Source organism: Bos indicus x Bos taurus, chromosome 10 (genome assembly GCF_003369695.1).
Source record: "Bos indicus x Bos taurus breed Angus x Brahman F1 hybrid chromosome 10, Bos_hybrid_MaternalHap_v2.0, whole genome shotgun sequence".
In the NCBI taxonomy this organism is placed as follows: domain Eukaryota; kingdom Metazoa; phylum Chordata; class Mammalia; order Artiodactyla; family Bovidae; genus Bos; species Bos indicus x Bos taurus.
The window spans coordinates 85,826,302-85,843,437 of NC_040085.1; the positions used below are offsets into that span (position 1 = coordinate 85,826,302).

Here is a 17,136-nt window from a genome sequence, read left to right on the forward strand (position 1 = left end):
GAAATGGTACAAAAATTCAGAAAAAGGACAAGGGAAAACAGAGAAAATAGTTAAAAGGAGTTATTCAGAACACTGGGAAATCAAAGGAAAATCCTTAAAAAACTGAGATCACTACTGGTGGAAGCGAATCACGTAGATGAGAACCTGTGGACGTGCCTTGAATAGAATAAAAGTTTCATAAAACTGAAAAATACTAAATCATATCTCTATCATATAGTAAAAATACTCATCCTCAGAGCCATATATAGGAATATACAGTGTACCAGTTTCATCACTAAGCTGACTCTATTCCTTGAATGACAAGTGTTAATCATCCTTTGGATATTTTACAAAACAAGCAAGCAAACAAAAAAACTATGAGAAACGTTTTGGCTTTAAATTCCTAAGGCTTCTACTAAAACAGGTCTTCCAAAGTCTAACACGGCAAATCCAGTAGCTTTGGCTCATTCCTTGCATCCTCTTCTCCAAACAGGCATTGAATATATACAAGGCAAAGATTAATTATATCCAATCACAAATGTTGAGGAGCTAACAGTCAAAATAAGGAAACCATTACAAAACTTACTGTGATAAATTAAACTACCCAAAACAGCAATGTATTCAAAGTACTAAAACAGTAATGGAAGAAGAAATGTCTATGTTTTCTCCTTGTTCTTTCTAAGATTCATTTCTCTACCTTTACTTTTGACCCCACTCACTCTCACATCTTCTGGGTTCCTGCTATACCAATTAACCTTTCTTTCACCTATTCAACATCTCCCATTCCTGGATCCTTCTACTCAACATTTATAATCACGCTTAAGCTTCTCTATGATCAGTAGCAAATAGAAATTATACTCTAAAAGTTATATTCATTCTACTGTTAAGGACTGAAACTACTTTAGATATAAACAACATGTTTTATATTGTTTATTTTCTTTTTGATACTCAGGTATTAAAATTTCTTTTCACGTGCAATACCAGAGAGCTACCCCACGTTATAGTACAAAAGGAGACAAGAATGACCACTAATAACATTACAGCATGCTTTAAATGAATCAGGAATCTCCTAGAAAATATGATCACAAAATGAATAAAAATATAAATGGCTTAAATACTTCTGCTGTAAAATGGAATACATAACTGAAATATTAGGAAAGGCAAATACTGTTACCTAATCCCAAAGTGCCATAACAAAAATGCAAACCACTCTAATTAAATTACTTAACGTCTGCCAAATATTTGCTGATTTGCAATTTGGTTTTGCAGAATTCATTTTGGAATGTACATTGTGTTTTTTTCTTTCACTGAACACAGATGTTATGGCTCCCTTATCAACTGTGCCCCTTTAATGTTCTTTCATCCATTCACTCATTCAGCAAACATTTGACGTATCTATCATGTGCCAAGTTCTTCTCAGGCACTGGGGTACATAGTGTTGAACAAAATAACGAAATCACTACCTTCATAGAAACTCCATCCAGTGGATACACTCAACTAAACACATTTCTCAATTGTGTGTCATCCCCAAACTCACTGAGGCAAGAAACAAGATGTTTCTGTCCCAAGACAGTCCTCTGAATGCTGGCCACAGCCACAGTCTATGCTAACATAAGACTTAAAACAGCTGAACTAAGGGAAAAAAACAAAGGTACGGCAATGATGCAACCTTTCCCACTGCCCACTTGCCAGCCCACTTCATTGCTATTCCAACAAACAGGTGCTCATAAGAAATAATCAAACAAACAACCTGAGCGACAGTCCTCTGCTGCAAAAATATACCTTCTGAAGTAGCTGAAGGACTATTTCCCTTCTTCCACATTCCATTAGTACCTTTCCCTTTATTCAGAAAAGGTAACTCCCTTGTAAAGAGGCTGTTCATAATGCTTTATTTCATCATTACATGTATTACAGTCGCAATAAATGGTATACGACAGGAAAGGACAGATCTGAGAGCCTGGATTCACAGTGCAGGCTACCAAGAATGTCGCCTTTCTAGGCACTGCATCTGTCAGAGTGGAGGGAATGGATGAAGATCCCAGTGACTCCAACAAAGCCCAATAAGCACGTGACCTACCCAAAAGAGAAACTGGGTAAGAAGACAAAATTTCATCTTTAAGGGAAAGGAATTTAAGAGGCCATGTGAATTTTTAATTACTTCAGAAAGAAAAATGATGTACACTAAATAGTCAGTCACAATCATAAAGTGCCTGGAAAGCAAAGATGGGTTCTTTGTTTAATTAAGAGTTTACAATTTCAGTTTAAGAAAAAAATGTTTTAATAAAGTTATCTGCTATATTTGTTCATACTAATCAGCATTTCATAAGCAAGAAGGGAGCTAAATCATACCATATAGATATCCCTCCTTCTAAGGGTCTCTGACAAAAGAAATGCCTCTAACATGTACAAAAATTTTAGCTTTTAGTAGACCTCATAGTTTCAAAGCATGTATTCTTACCTAGGAAAACTGCCACACACAGGAGCAGTGAGCTATCAGAATATTAAGAAGGTAGGCAGTGGTTGGTTTATTAAGAAATTACTAAAAATAACTACTTACACAAGTTAAAATATCATAGCTAAATCTTCTCTGCTGCAGTTTATATCTCTCTACTCTTTTCTTTGCTGCCATTCATAACAATGAAGAATTTCTAAGTCAACAACTACTACACTTCTAAGAGGTCCATGACAATAACTTCTCAGTAGATTTCATCTCCTTTTGGAACACCCTAGCTCCAACCTACAGCCCTAAAATAGCCCAGAAAACAGAAGAAAACACTTATCTTCCTAATAATACATGTGTACGTATGCAACTATAACAGGCTTGGCTTGTTGTTCATTATCCATATTCAGATCAGATCAGATCAGTCACTCAGTCATGTCCGACTCTTTGCGACCCCATGAATTGCAGCACGCCAGGCCTCCCTGTCTATCACCAACTCCAGGAGTTCACTCAGACTCACGTCCATCGAGTCAGTGATGCCATCCAGCCATCTCATCCTCTGTTGTCCCCTTCTCCTCTTGCCCCCAATCCTTCCCAGCATCAGAGTCTTTTCCAATGAGTCAACTCTTCACATGAGGTGGCCAAAGGACTGGAGTTTCAGCTTTAGTATCATTCCTTCCAAAGAAATCCAGGGCTGATCTCCTTCAGAATGGACTGGTTGGATCTCCTTGCAGTCCAAGGGACTCTCAAGAGTCTTCTCCAACACCACAGTTCAAAAGCATCAATTCTTCGGCGCTCAGCCTTCTTCACAGTCCAACTCTCACATCCATACATGACCACAGGAAAAACCATAGCCTTGACTAGACGAACCTTTGTTGGCAAAGTAATGTCTCTGCTTTTGAATATGCTATCTATGTGGCTCATAACGTTCCTTCCAAGGAGCAAGCGTCTTTTAATTTCATGGCTGCAGTCACCATCCGTAGTGATTTTGGAGCCCAGGAAAATAAAGTCTGACACTGTTTCTACTCTTTCCCCATCTATTTCCCATGAAGTGGTGGGACCAGATGCCATGATCTTAGTTTTCTGAATGTTGAGCTTTAAGCCAACTTTTTACTCTCCATTTTCACTTTCATCAAGAGGCTTTTTAGTTCCTCTTCACTTTCTGCCGTAAGGGTAGTGTCATCTGCATATCTGAGGTTATTGATATTTCTCCCAGCAATCTTGATTCCAGCTTGTGTTTCTTCCAGTCCAGCGTTTCTCATGATGTATGCTGCATATAAGTTAAATAAACAGGGTGACAACATACAGCCTTGATGAACTCCTTTTCCTATTTGGAACCAGTCTGTTGTTCCATGTCCAGTTCTAACTGTTGCATCCTGACCTGCATACAAATTTCTCAAGAGGCAGATCAGGTGATCTGGTATTCCCATCTCTTTCAGAATTTTCCACAGTTTATTGTGATCCACACAGTCAAAGGCTTTGGCATAGTCAGTCAAGCAGAAATAGATGTTTTTTTGGAACTCTCTTGCTTTTTCCATGATCCAGTGGATGTTGGCAATTTGATCTCTGGTTCCTCTGCCTTTTCGAAAACCAGCTTGAACATCAGGAAGTTCACGGTTCACATATTGCTGAAGCCTGGCTTGGAGAATTTTGAGCATTACTTTACTAGCATGTGAGATGAGTGCAGTTGTACGGTAGTTTGAGCACTCTTTGGCATTGCCTTTCTTTGGGATTGGAATGAAAACTGACCTCTTCCAGTCCTGTGGCCACTGCTGAGTTTTCCAAATTTGCTGGCATATTAAATGCAGCACTTTCACAGCATCATCTTTCAGGATTTGAAATAGCTCAATTGGAATTCCATCACCCCCACTAGCTTTGTTCGTAGTGATACTTTCTAAGGCCCACTTGACTTCACATTCCAGGATGTCTGGCTCTAGGTCAGTGATCACACCATCGTGATTATCTGGGTTGTGAAGATCTTTTTTGTACAGTTCTTCTGTGTATTCTTGCCTTCTCTTCTTAATATTTTCTGCTTTTGTTAGGTCCATACCATTTCTGTCCTTTATCGAGCTCATCTTAGCATGAAATGTTCCTTTGGTATCTCTGATTTTCTTGAAGAGATCCCAGTCTTTCTCATTCTGTTGTTTTCCTCTATTTCTTTGCATTGATCACCGAAGAAGTCTTTCTTACTCTTCTTGCTATTCTTTGGAACTCTGAATTCAGATGTTTTTATCTTTCCTTTTCTCCTTTGCTTTTCGCTTCTCTTCTTTTCACAGCTATTTGTAAGGCCTCCCCAGACAGCCATTTTGCTTTTTTGCATTTCTTTTCTATGGGAATGGTCTTGATCCCTGTCTCCTGTACAAAGTCACAAACCTCATTCCATAGTTTATCAGGCACTCTATCTATCAGATCTAGGCCCTTAAATCTATTTCTCACTTCCACTGTATAATCGTAAGGGATTTGATTTAAGTCATACCTGCATGGTCTAGTGGTTTTCCCTACTTTCTTCAATTTAAGTCTGAATTTGGCAAAAAGGAGTTCACAGTCTGAGCCACAGTCAGCTCCTGGTCTTGTTGACTGTACAGAGCTTCTCCATCTTTGGCTGCAAAGAATATAATCAGTCTGATTTCGGTGTTGACCATCTGGTGATGTCCATGTATAGAGTCTTCTCTTGTGTTGTTGGAAGAGGTGTTTGTTATGACCAGTGCCTTTTCTTGGCAAAACTCTATTAGTCTTTGCCCTGCTTCATTCCGTATTCCAAGGCCAAATTTGCCTGTTACTCCAGGTGTTTCTTGACTTCCTACTTTTGCATTCCAGTCCCCTATAATGAAAACAACATCTTTTTTGGGTGTTAGTTCTAAAAGGTCTTGTAGGTCTTCATAGAACCATTCAACTTCAGCTTCTCCAGTAACGCTGAAGAAGCTGAAGTTGAACGGGTCTATTATCCATATTACGTCCTCATTATTTCTGGATCACAGAGAGCACTCATACATCTTATACCCGCAAGTCAAAAAATTACCATATCATCCCTCTATCACAAAAGTTTGGGTATTCCTGAGACTTTTACTTTTTATAATTTTTAAAGAATAGACAAAACATGATCCTTTTTGGTCTCCCAACAAATCAGCCCCTCTTTCCCAACATTCTATTTCTCCCAACGGCAAAAGCACTAAGACCTTGAGTATCCTGTGACTCTTCTCTCATTCACCTACATTGTTCAATCTTGCACTAATTCCTCAACAGTATCTTACATTTGTTGCCACTACTAATGTCCTCTGTCAGTCCCTCTTTTGCTTTTATTGAGACTGTTAAAATAGGCTCCTAATTAGATGCATTTCCACAATCAATATCAAAATGGGATCTAACAACAGAGTTTCGAAACATTTGGAGGAAAAAAAATTCACACACTCAAAATAGCTGGATATCTCTATCAGTTATTGATAGAAAAAAATCCTCTATCAGTTATTGATAGAAATAATCAATATCAGTAGGCATATAGAAACCACCGGAAATGCAGAACAATGTGAAACAATTTAGCATAAGTGACTTTCATAGAACATTTCACAATAAATGCAGAACATAACTTATTTTCAAGTGCACATGGAAAATTTACTAACAGAGACCACATTTCGGGCAATAAAACAAGTCTCAGAAAAGAATTGAAATCATGGAGTATGTTTTACAACTGCAAGGGTACCAAGTTTAGAAACTGATAATATCTATAAAATTCTACATAATTGGAAACTAAGTAGTAAACTTCTTTAAAAAAAAAAATTCCACATGTCAGAGAAGAAATCACAAGGGAAATATCTTCTAAATGAAACTAAGTAATAATAAAAGGACAATACATCAGAATTTGTGAAATGCACTTCAAGTATTACTAAGATGGAAATTTACAATTTTAAATGACTACATTGAGAAACATAAAGATTAAAATAAAGTTTCCAACTTATGAATCCAGGAGAAAAACAAATGATGTACAAAAGAAGTAAAAGAAAGGAAATAAAAATGACAATATAGATCAATAAAACACTAAAAAGACAAATAATAGAAAAAATTAAAAATCAAAGGCTGTTTCTTTGAAAATAGTAACAAAATTAATAAAACCCCCAGCAAGACTTATACAAACAAAAGAACAGAAACAAATTAACAATACCAGGAATATAACAAGAGACATCAGCATAGATCTTACAGAAACTAAAAGAATTAAAAAGGGGCTATTACAAAAAACTTTAAGTCAATAAATTTGACAACTTCAATAATTTGGGAAAATAGATACAAAGTAAATATTAATTGAGTGAATGGGTATTTTAGTGAAGTAAAATATAAATTTTAGCATCTTACTAGGGAAGAATAAACATGACTTACCTAATTAGCATTTGCAAACGGCCAAAAGACAGAAATGTATGCAGCAGGGATACAGGAGCTAAAGGAGAAATTCTCAAGGAGAAACAGTTCTCTCTTTCAGACCCAAAAATGAAGATAAGGAGACAAGAGACGAGAAAAGGAGAAGAATTTGGAGATTTTGTAGTTCAAACTGAAGGCAAGAGAAACAGAATATTTTTCTCCCAACCCTAAGATTTCATGAACATAAACAAAGAAAAATAAAAGAGAAAGAGCAATTAACATACCTCTCTTCTCTCGGTGTATTTCTTCCAGAAGTTGCTCCTGTCTTTCTATCTGTTCAAAGAGACACTGAAGCTCAGCTTCCTTGTTCTCAGTCACATTCTTGAGTTGCTGTCTGCACAACATCAGCTGGTGCCGTAGACTTTTCTCTCTATTTTCTCTCTCCTTCAGCTCCTCACAGAGCCACTGAAGTTTAGTCTAAAAATATGACATTTATTCTAATTTTTAAAAATCTAGAAAACAGTAGCATTCCAAAACATGACAAAGTCATGATAATCTAAATTCAGACAATAACTAATGAAGTTAAGCAAAATTTTAAATTACCCATAATGTTTAAATTTGCATAATGGTTTATATCAGTTAAAAGCTCGTGCAGAAAATTATTTTCTTGGATTTTTATAAAATACTTGGTATGCTCTATCATCTTTGGAAAGGCAATACCACAGAAAGTTTAGCCTATTAAACTTCATGTTGCAATACAATTAATCCCCTAATTAGCTTAGTACAAATATTTGAAAATCCAAAGCACTCCACAATAGACCTAGAAAAACTTTTTATAAAAGAGAATGTTATTTCAGGGATTAAAAAATAAGATAAAATTCCTAAACTTTGTTTCTAAAAGTGTATATACCCAAGGGTCTTGCTAATCAGGTAGAGAGAGAGATTTTATACAGCATGAGTCAGATCAAGTCAGCATTTTTCCATATTTAAAACTAGGAAATTTAATTAAAGCAACTCTCTTTTCCAAAGACTCTAACCTCACAAACACTAATATTTAAATATTTAAAGCAGGGATGAGAAAAGAACTTTCACATTTAGTATAACAAAACTTCAGTTGGGTCTTATGATGTTCCCAAGTGAGAGTACCATCCAGCTGCTGCTGCTAAGTCACTTCAGTTGTGTCCGACTCTATGCAACCCCATAGATGGCAGCCCACCAGGCTCCCCCATCCCTGGGATTCTCAAGGCAAGAACACTGGAGTGGCTTGCCATTTCCTTCTCCAATGCATGAAAGTGAAAGTGAAGTCACTCAGTCGTGTCCGACTCTTAGCGACCCCATGGACTGTAGCCCACCAGGCTCCTCCGTCCGTGGGATTTTCCAGGCAAGAGTACTGGAGTGGGGTGCCACTGCCTTCTCCGATCCACCTGCTAGTTGACTTTAAATAATCTAAACAGTCTTCACCTCAATAAGAAGCAAAATAGTGGAAGCTGTGAACTAGAAGGGTAAATGTGATTAAGCTAACAGACAATCTCCCTGAATAGTACATATCATAAGCAAGAATATTCTAAGCCTCCAGAAGTCTAAAACGCTGTTTGGACATGCCCCAGTTTATTAAAAGTAGCTGTGATAGATTCATTTAGCAGGTTTAATCCCTGGGTTGGGAAGATCCCCTGGAAAAGGAAATGGCAACCCACTCCAGTAATCTTGCCTGGAAAATCCCATGGACAGAGGAGCCTGGCAGGCTACAGTCCATGGGGTCCAAGAGTTGGACATTCACTTCACTTCAGTGATAGTACATGTCCAGAACAGACAAATCTATAGAGATAAAAGCAGATTACTTACTGACTAGTGCTACCAGGAGGGTGGGATGGGCAGATATGTTAAGAACCTGATGGCTAATAGTACAGATTGTCTTTTGGGGGTAATGAAAATGTTCCAAAATTCATGTAGTGATGGCTGCACCTCTCTGTGAATATACTAAAAACTACTAAATGGTAACTCTAAATAGGTCAGTTTTATATCTCAATTTAGCTATTATTTAATAAAAAATAAAAGGGGGGAGGAGATAGATCAACAAAAGCTAAAGTTATATCACCCTGCAGAGATGAGATCTGACTATAGTACTTGCTGTACAATTTGTAGGCCTTTGTCTTATCTGTATGTCACTAGATAAATACAGGAAACAGTGTATTAAAGAAATACAGTGGAAACAGTGACAGACTTTATTTCAGGGGGCTCCAAAATCACTGCCAACCAGTCCATCCTAAAGGAGATCAGTCCTGGGTGTTCACTGGAAGGACTGATGTTGAAGCTGAAACTCCAATACTTTGGCCACCTGATGCGAAGAGCTGACTCACTGGAAAAGACCCTGATGCTGGGAAAGATTGAAGGCAGGAGGAGAAGGGGACGACAGAGGATGAGATGGTTGGATGGCATCACCGACTCAATGAACATGGGTTTGGGTGAACTCCGGGAGTTGGTGGTGGACAGGGAGGCCTGGCATGCTACGGTTCATGTGATCGAAGACTTGGACATGACTGAGCTGAACTGAAATACAGGAAGTCCTCAACTTATATGAGGATGGAACTTCCAATTATGACTGTAGAAATTTAATTAAGTCTGCTTCATTTCCCAATATCCACTTTGAAATACTCTTGCACACGCAACCTTCTGATCTGGAGTCATAGAAAAAGAAAAAAATTAAATTTCACAGCACAGAAAGCCAGAAAAGATAATCAATTCTGCCAGATTAAAGGATCACTTTCTACTAATGCATTTAGGAAGAAAACACAGTCAGCGTGAGGGTGAGAGATATACCATCATCCCCATCTAACCACAAATATGAGACAAGGAAGTGAACTGACCGTTCTTTAGAAAGCATACTCTCTAGATAGAGTGGAGAAAATATCAGGAAGCCAAGAGGCTGTTACAGTACTCCAAACAAGTGAAAAACGATAATAAGGACTGGACCAAACCGTTTGTATATGAGACTTAAATGTAATGGGGGTAAGGAAGAAGGAGGAATTGGCATTGACGGCCAATTTTTAGCTTAATAAACTAAAACAGGAAACCTAGAAAAAGCAAAGATTAAGGGGTTAAGAAGTTAAATTAGGCTGAATTAGACTGAAGTTAGGATCAAAACACACAGAAGTATAGCTAATAATTGGATATATAGATCTAAAGCTCAAGAGATATGGTCAAGAGATACAAACTAAAAAATCAATAGTGTAAAGGAAGTTAAAGGCATAGGAACAGATAAAATGGCCCCTAAAGAATATCTACAGAGAGAAGAGAAGCGGGTTTAGAAGAGATAAACACAAGTGAAACTCCAAAATAAAAACTGAGGACATAAATGGAAATTTAGGAGGAAAATATGAGTCTGGGGCAACTGAACCCCAAAGAAAGAAAATATTATAACAAGGTGGATATCCTCAATGTCAAAGATTCAAAAGGAAGGGACAGGCATATAAAGTAATTTAAAAAACATAAATTTTGTCGAAAATGATTGCAGCTCAGCCCATCAAACCAAAATAGGACTAAAAACATGAACACCAAATTGTTTGTAGTGATTATGCCTTTATACCTACCAAAGACGAGTGTCAAGTATACAGAAAATATGTTCCCTTTTGTATTTCTTGAAAAGTTCCATTCAGGCTACTATGTTGCAAAACACAAGGGCAAGAAGGACACTACTTCTGATGTGCTGTCATATCCATGGTTCTTCTTAATTCTGTTTTATACCACGAAAAAATGAAATCCTAGCATTATTAGATCTTCTTATGCCTCAGAAGGAAAACAAATTCCATGTGGTAATATGCACTTACTTGATTTTTTAAAAAATATTCACTACCAATTCAATTTTTTAACACTCAAGTGGTCCAAACAGAATGAGTCCTGGGGATCACTAGCTTCCATCTAGTTTAATCTGTTCTTTCTCAATGATTTAATAGCAAATGTAAATAATACCTTCAATTTCCTTTTTCTCAATGGTTTCCTACCTATTCCTTATTCCATTCCAATCTTTGGCCTGTTGTTAAGAGAGAATACCAAAAAAAAAAAAATTCTGTTTTATCATAACAATACTCCTACTGGTTCTGATAAAAACAGAATAACAAAAAGTTATCTGAAACAAATCTATAATCAGGTTTGATCTGTGTTATTGACTGAATTATACTCCCCTCAAAATCATGTTAAAACCCTAACCAAAGACACAGGGACTTTAGGGAAGTAATTAAGGTTAAATGAGGTCTTAAGGGTACTGTTCTCTAAAGAAGAGACACTCTTTGACTCCTAACCTTCAGCTCTTCCAACCATGGCCATAGCCCCCACATGAAAGATGACTGTCTAGGAGGCAAGAAGTCTCACCAGAAATCAGTTCTAGCACTGAGTGACCTTGGAATTCTAGGCCACAGAACTGTGAGAAATATCTGTTGTTTGACTCACAGCAGTTTTCTTACGGCAGCCCTAGCCAACTAGTACAATAAGACCTACAGCTTTAGTTAATTCCTGTTGAGCCTTTATTCGACTGCCATACAAAATTAAAAACAGGTCATAGTTAGATGCTTGTTATGAGTTGAGTAAGTATGCACAATATATTGTTAATCCTAGAAAACAAATTGATTTACAGAAATTTAACCAACCAATCATCAATTAAGAGAATCACAGTTTGTTAGAGAAATACCCATTACCTTTCATTAAGTATCTTAGAGAAACAGCATGGAACACAGTATAGGAATAACTTCACCAATTCCAAACAATAATTAGATGACAAGGCTATAAATTACAGTGCAAACGCCATTCTATTTAACCACTCACAAGAGTATCTTACAGATTACATAATAGGCTCATTTATTTAACTATATCAACAAATATTGCTAAGTAAACAAAAATAGGGCAAAAAACTTTAAATCGGTTTTTGTTTTTTTTTTTTTAACCTCCTTAGTTGACAGCTTGCAACTAGGTGGGAATATTTTTAAGTATCTAGTAAAACAATCACAGTGATATTTTAAATCTGTACGAATCCTCTAGTGAGCTTTAGTGGAATAATATACCAGAAGTCATTAAGGAATGACTCAAAGCTAAAAATAGAAAATTCAAATAAAAAGATTATAGTTGATAGAGTTAGCAATAAGATCAGGAACCATAACTTTGTTGCTTTTAACTACCATGCTTCTTTCATTAAAAGAACCAGAGATAAAAAGGATAGTAATTTTTTAGAATGTGCTAGGTTACCAAAATAAGAATTAACCCAGAACTGCAAAATTAAAATTGAAATCAACCTCAAAATGTAATTCTTTCAATAAAACTTTCTACTTTTTTATTTGGTTTGAATATCATCTAGAAGAAATATACCTATATTTATAGTTCATTTTAGAAAATACAAAATAATTCCGCCAATTAAACTGAGTGAGTTCCCTGTGTATGACCTAAAGGATATTTCCACCATAAGAAGATACCTGAGTATCTGTATCACATTTTGCTGTTGACACTGGAAGAATAAAATACTAGATGATCATTTGCAACCTTCAACAAGAATTAAATACAGTGAGTCCAATGACAAACCTAGACAGCACTTTAAAAAGCAGATGTCACTTTGCTGACCAAGGTCCATCTAGTCAAAGCTATGGTTTTTCCAGTAGTCATGTACGGATGTGAGAGCTGGACTATAAAGAAAGCTGAGCGCTGAAGAATTGATGGTTTTGAATTGTGCTGGAGAAGATCCTTGAGAGCCCCTTGGACTGCAAGGAGATCCAACCAGTCAATCCTAAAGGACATCACTCCTGATATTCATTGGAAGCTCCAATAGTTTGGCCACCTGATGTTAACAACCGATTCACTGGAAAAAACCCTAATGCTAGAAAAGAGTGAAGGCAGGAGGAGAAGGGAGAGACAGAGGATGAGATGATTGGATAGCATCACTGACTCAGTGGGCATGAACTGGAGCAAACTCCAGGAGATAGTGAAGGACAGGGGAGCCTGGTGTGTTGCACTCCATGGGGTTGTAAAGAGTTGGACGTGACGTAGCAACTGAACAAAAACAACAAAACTTCTCATAATAGTTTTTTTAATCCACATCACTAAAAAGACAATATTCATAAATATAAAGTTTATATTCAAGTATAGGTCACACAATCAGAATAAAAAAACAGTAGCCCAGAGTTCAGAGCTCCAGGTCCCCAAACCCTTTTCAGAAACTAGCTTTATGTCCTTAGGTAAAACTCATAACTCTCAGGATCTCTTTCTCATCTACAAAATAAAAAGTCAAACTTCACGATCTCTGAAACTGCTTCAGTTACACTATTTCTAAAACAGTAGGGAAAAACAAGTACTCGTCACGTTATAGAACATCAGTTCAGTCGCTCAGTCGTGTCCAACTCTTGGCGACCCTATGGACTGCAGCACGCCAGGCTTCCCTGTCCATCACCAACTCCCGGAGCTTGTTATATTACAGAAAGTGTGACTCTTTGGGATGATGTGCATGTGTGTTCAGTCATGTCTGACTCTTTGCCACCCCATTGACTGTAGCCTGCCAGGCTCCTTTGTCCATGGAATTCTCCAGGCAAGAACAGCAGAGTGGGTTGCAATTTCCTCCTCTAGGGGATCTTTCTGACACAGGGATGGAATATGCATCTCCTGCATTGGCAGACAGATTCTTTACCACTGAGCCAACTGGGAAGCCCCTTTGGGATGATACCAAATAGGAAAACCCCTAAATAACTTGGAAGCATATTTTTTTATATATTGATATATAACCTTAAAATGTAAATACTATTGATCAAATAATACCAGTTTGAGATCTGATATATTTCTGAAATCTAACCTGCTTGCTCCTTATTCATTGGTGACACTTAACCTGAGGAAGTAAATGCAGTAGGAAAATGCAGCAAGTCTAAATGCTTTCTTAAAAAAATAAAAACTACTTATTGAGCATTTAGGCAAGCCCATGGTAAGCACTTTCTCTGCATCTAGGAATATTTCATCTATCCCAAAGGAAAGATCTTTGGGGTGCATATTCAATACATTAACATCAGAAGTGCAATGGGCCCTGAATAGCTCACAATTAAACAATCTGGCAGTCAGAAGTGCTTTACAAAGGAAAGGAACACTCTGATAATGAACATGCCCCAGGGGCTCCCTTGTACTTGAGGCGTCCAATTCTAACCTTCCCTTCAGGAGCCCCAGAGAAGGAAATGGCAGGCCACTCCAGTATTTTTGCCTGGAGAATTTCATGGACAGAGGAGCATGGAGGACTACAGTCCATGGGATCACAAAGATTCGGACATGACTGAGTTACTTACTTATGGTAAGTACTAACAATGCAACAAGGAATAGGATAGACACAGATGTTCCCACAGAAAGCTTACAGATTAGAGAAACAAGAAGAGAGTAAGTGGGAATTTCAACACAGTGGGATAAAGGCCAAGAAGGAAAAGAGCTCCATAGCCAAAGAAGCATGTCAATTCACCTTTGTGCACCTTCAGAGAATAATTAATACCAGCCTCCCAGAATTAAGTGTGCTCTGTAAACAAGAGTACCAAGGCTCTTGTCTTGTGATAAGCAGTAGGTGACACCAGCTTTTTTATTTACTATCGTAAACTGATGACTTAAGATCTGAGATCAAGAGTGATGCTTGCAAGTAGTGTGGGTCCATCCTGAAAGTGAGTGCCTGCTGGCTCTACAGCTGATGGCCTGTCCCTATTTTCTCACTGACAGTCTTTGCTACTTCTCGTTTCGCTCCATGATTTGAACCTAAACTCCGATCTATGCCTTTGTCCCTGATTCTCTTTAGGCCTTCCTGTTCAGATGAAACTTTCTGGATATTAACTCCTGTAGTGGAAACTCTTCCAATACTTCTGTTAGCTTGCTACCTAGGACTGTACATGCCTATCTATTCCAATACCAACCATTGACTGGGGTCTTCTAGTCTGAATGGAAATCCCTGGATGTCTCCTTCTCCATCAGCCTCTGACATGACATTAAACATTACTTGCATATTGTTATCAAAATATTTCTTGAGTCTGTCCCTTCCAATGAATTGCTACAACTTCCTAAATTAGAAGTTTCACCCTACCTCAACCAGAGACCTGGGTCTCACCAAAGACCTCTTAACTGATCTTCTTCCTTTGGTCTTCCCACCTGTAATCCACCTTTCACATCACTATCAGAGTGATGCTTCTAAAATATGAACATATGGCTCTCCTGTTCAAAACTCCTTCATGGTCCCCCACCAAATGCAGAGCAGACCCAAGCTTTTAAAATGGCATATGATGCTCTTCTTGATGGATCTAAACTCTGCCTCCTTCTGGAGCCTCATCCTTGACATCCTCTGTCTCACGTTTTCACAGTGTATGTAATACTGCCAGATCACCTGGCGTTTATTTGGCATTTATCATGCTGTTTCTCTTCCAGGCCATTCCTACGGTTGTTTACTCAGTATGCACATTCTTTCCCGTTTACCTGGCTGGCTGCAAGATCTACCCACAGCATCTGCCTCCGAGGCAACTTCTGCTCACCTGTTACAGCTCTTACGTCTAATATTGAAACCCTCTACAGAAGTGTCAGTTTTTCTAGACAACATGTTCCTTAAGAGGAAGGATCATTTCTCTTTTTTTTTTTTTTTTTTTTTTTTAACATTTACTTATTTGGCTGAACTGGGTCTTAGTTGCGACATGTGGGATCTGGTCCCCTGACAGGGGATGGAACCCAGACCCCCTGTATTGAGAGGGTGAAGTCTTAGCCACTGGACCAACAGGGAAGTCCGGGGATCATTTAATTCATTCTTATCTTCACAGCATGTAATGGAGTACTGAGGCATAGTAGCTAATTAGTAAATTCTCAGATAAACTGAATAAGATTTAGCCTCTAAATGCTTTGTCTGGGTTTTTCGACAAAAACAAATTCCTTGTCTATGGGAACGCCCTGCTTTACTTAACAACCATCTCAGCCCTCTCCCTCTCTGTCATGCATTATTATTAGATTCATTGGTTACTTTATCTATGAGCCAGGTCCAAATCTCAGTCGGGTTTCACGTTTATGTTATGTTACCACTGCCAACAAAGCAACAGGAACACAATTTCCACCCAGTCTTAGTTCTTCTAGAATTAACACTAAAAGAAGAAATTCATTTGGCAGATTTATGAAAACAATTACAAAATGCCATCAGAGGTCCTTCTAATACTGCAAGACGTCAACATCGACTAGCTGAATAGCAATTCTACTTTCCATATAGCTCTTGTCCTTTGATTTCAGATCTTATCTTCAATACGTATAGGGCTGTCCAGCCATAGTTCACGGGAATTACAGTACTGTAGCCCATCAATAACCCGAGCCATCTTTCTAGTAAATAGATTCAATTCCTCCCTAGTCAGTTGCTCAGCGTAGTATTGCTTATCACGACCTTTTTACACTGTAGAGCTACAGTTGCCTCATGCAGCATTAAAACTTGTCTGATCGGAAGTTCAACCCCATTAAATGATAAGGGAAAACAGCTCACTCGCTCCCAAATTAAAGAGCTATGATTAAGAGTCATCTCTGGCTCTCATAATTTAACTGAACAACAGCAGTGAAAACTTTCTGTTCAGAAATGATAAAGATTTTAACTTGAAAGGAAATTCCAAGTACATTGCTCTTGTTGTCAGAACTGTAGAGTTGGGAAAAGAAAAAAAAAAAAAAGAGAGAGAAATGCTTTATTATTGCACAGCAAACTTCTAGCTAAAAAATTCTGAGACAGCAAAACATGTATATTCTAAAATTTCTATGCCAGCAGCATAAATACAAGTCAGGATTGGCTTCTATAAAAATGGTGAGGTACACACAGGAATACTGTATTGAAAGTATGAGAGAAAATTTTATAGGGTCAAGTAAATTTCAATGTTCAATCACAGTACTGTTAATTTCTTATTAAGAATTTTTTTTAAAAAAGAAGCTTCTCTAATGACTATCTGGTTTCTAAAGTAAACTCTCGTACCACCTCCCACCTGTACCTTACTCACAAATCTCAGGGCTGTATCCCTGTTGACTCAAATATTCATCTTTTTGCCACTGTTATACTTAGCCCACTGGAGAACTTCTACGTATGTTTTGTACGACTGAGTTGAAACGTATTTTTGCAGAAGCCTTCTCTGACATGCTGGCAGCATCACACCCTTCCATTCTCCCAACACAAACCCCACAGTTCTTCCTTCTTCTGTATACTCAGGTCAATGTTTACCTATCTCTATAACAATAGAACTCACATTAAGGATTTCAAGGATATCTAAAATTTGTTTACAATTCCATTTTCCATATTAACTTCCATGGCTTTCTAACACATATCCCCAATGTCTGTACACAAAAAATACATGACCAATAAATCTTGGCTAAATGAACAA

At 37.7% G+C, this 17,136-nt stretch overlaps 1 protein-coding gene across 5 annotated transcripts in view; it reads right to left on the reverse strand.

The window, feature by feature from the left end:
• Nucleotides 1–6,738: 6,738 nt before the first annotated feature.
• The window catches only part of CEP128 (centrosomal protein 128), a 214,191-nt gene continuing 203,793 nt past the window's right edge, over nucleotides 6,739–17,136 (reverse strand). For 4 of the 5 annotated variants that reach the window (XM_027552579.1, XM_027552578.1, XM_027552580.1 and 1 more), the window contains one exon: nucleotides 6,740–7,243. In XM_027552579.1, the coding sequence (XP_027408380.1) occupies nucleotides 6,884–7,243 (360 nt within the window). In that variant the 3' untranslated portion in view covers nucleotides 6,740–6,883. Of the gene's footprint in view, nucleotides 7,244–17,136 lie in introns of all 5 variants that reach the window. The other variant, XM_027552581.1, reaches the window with a different exon arrangement.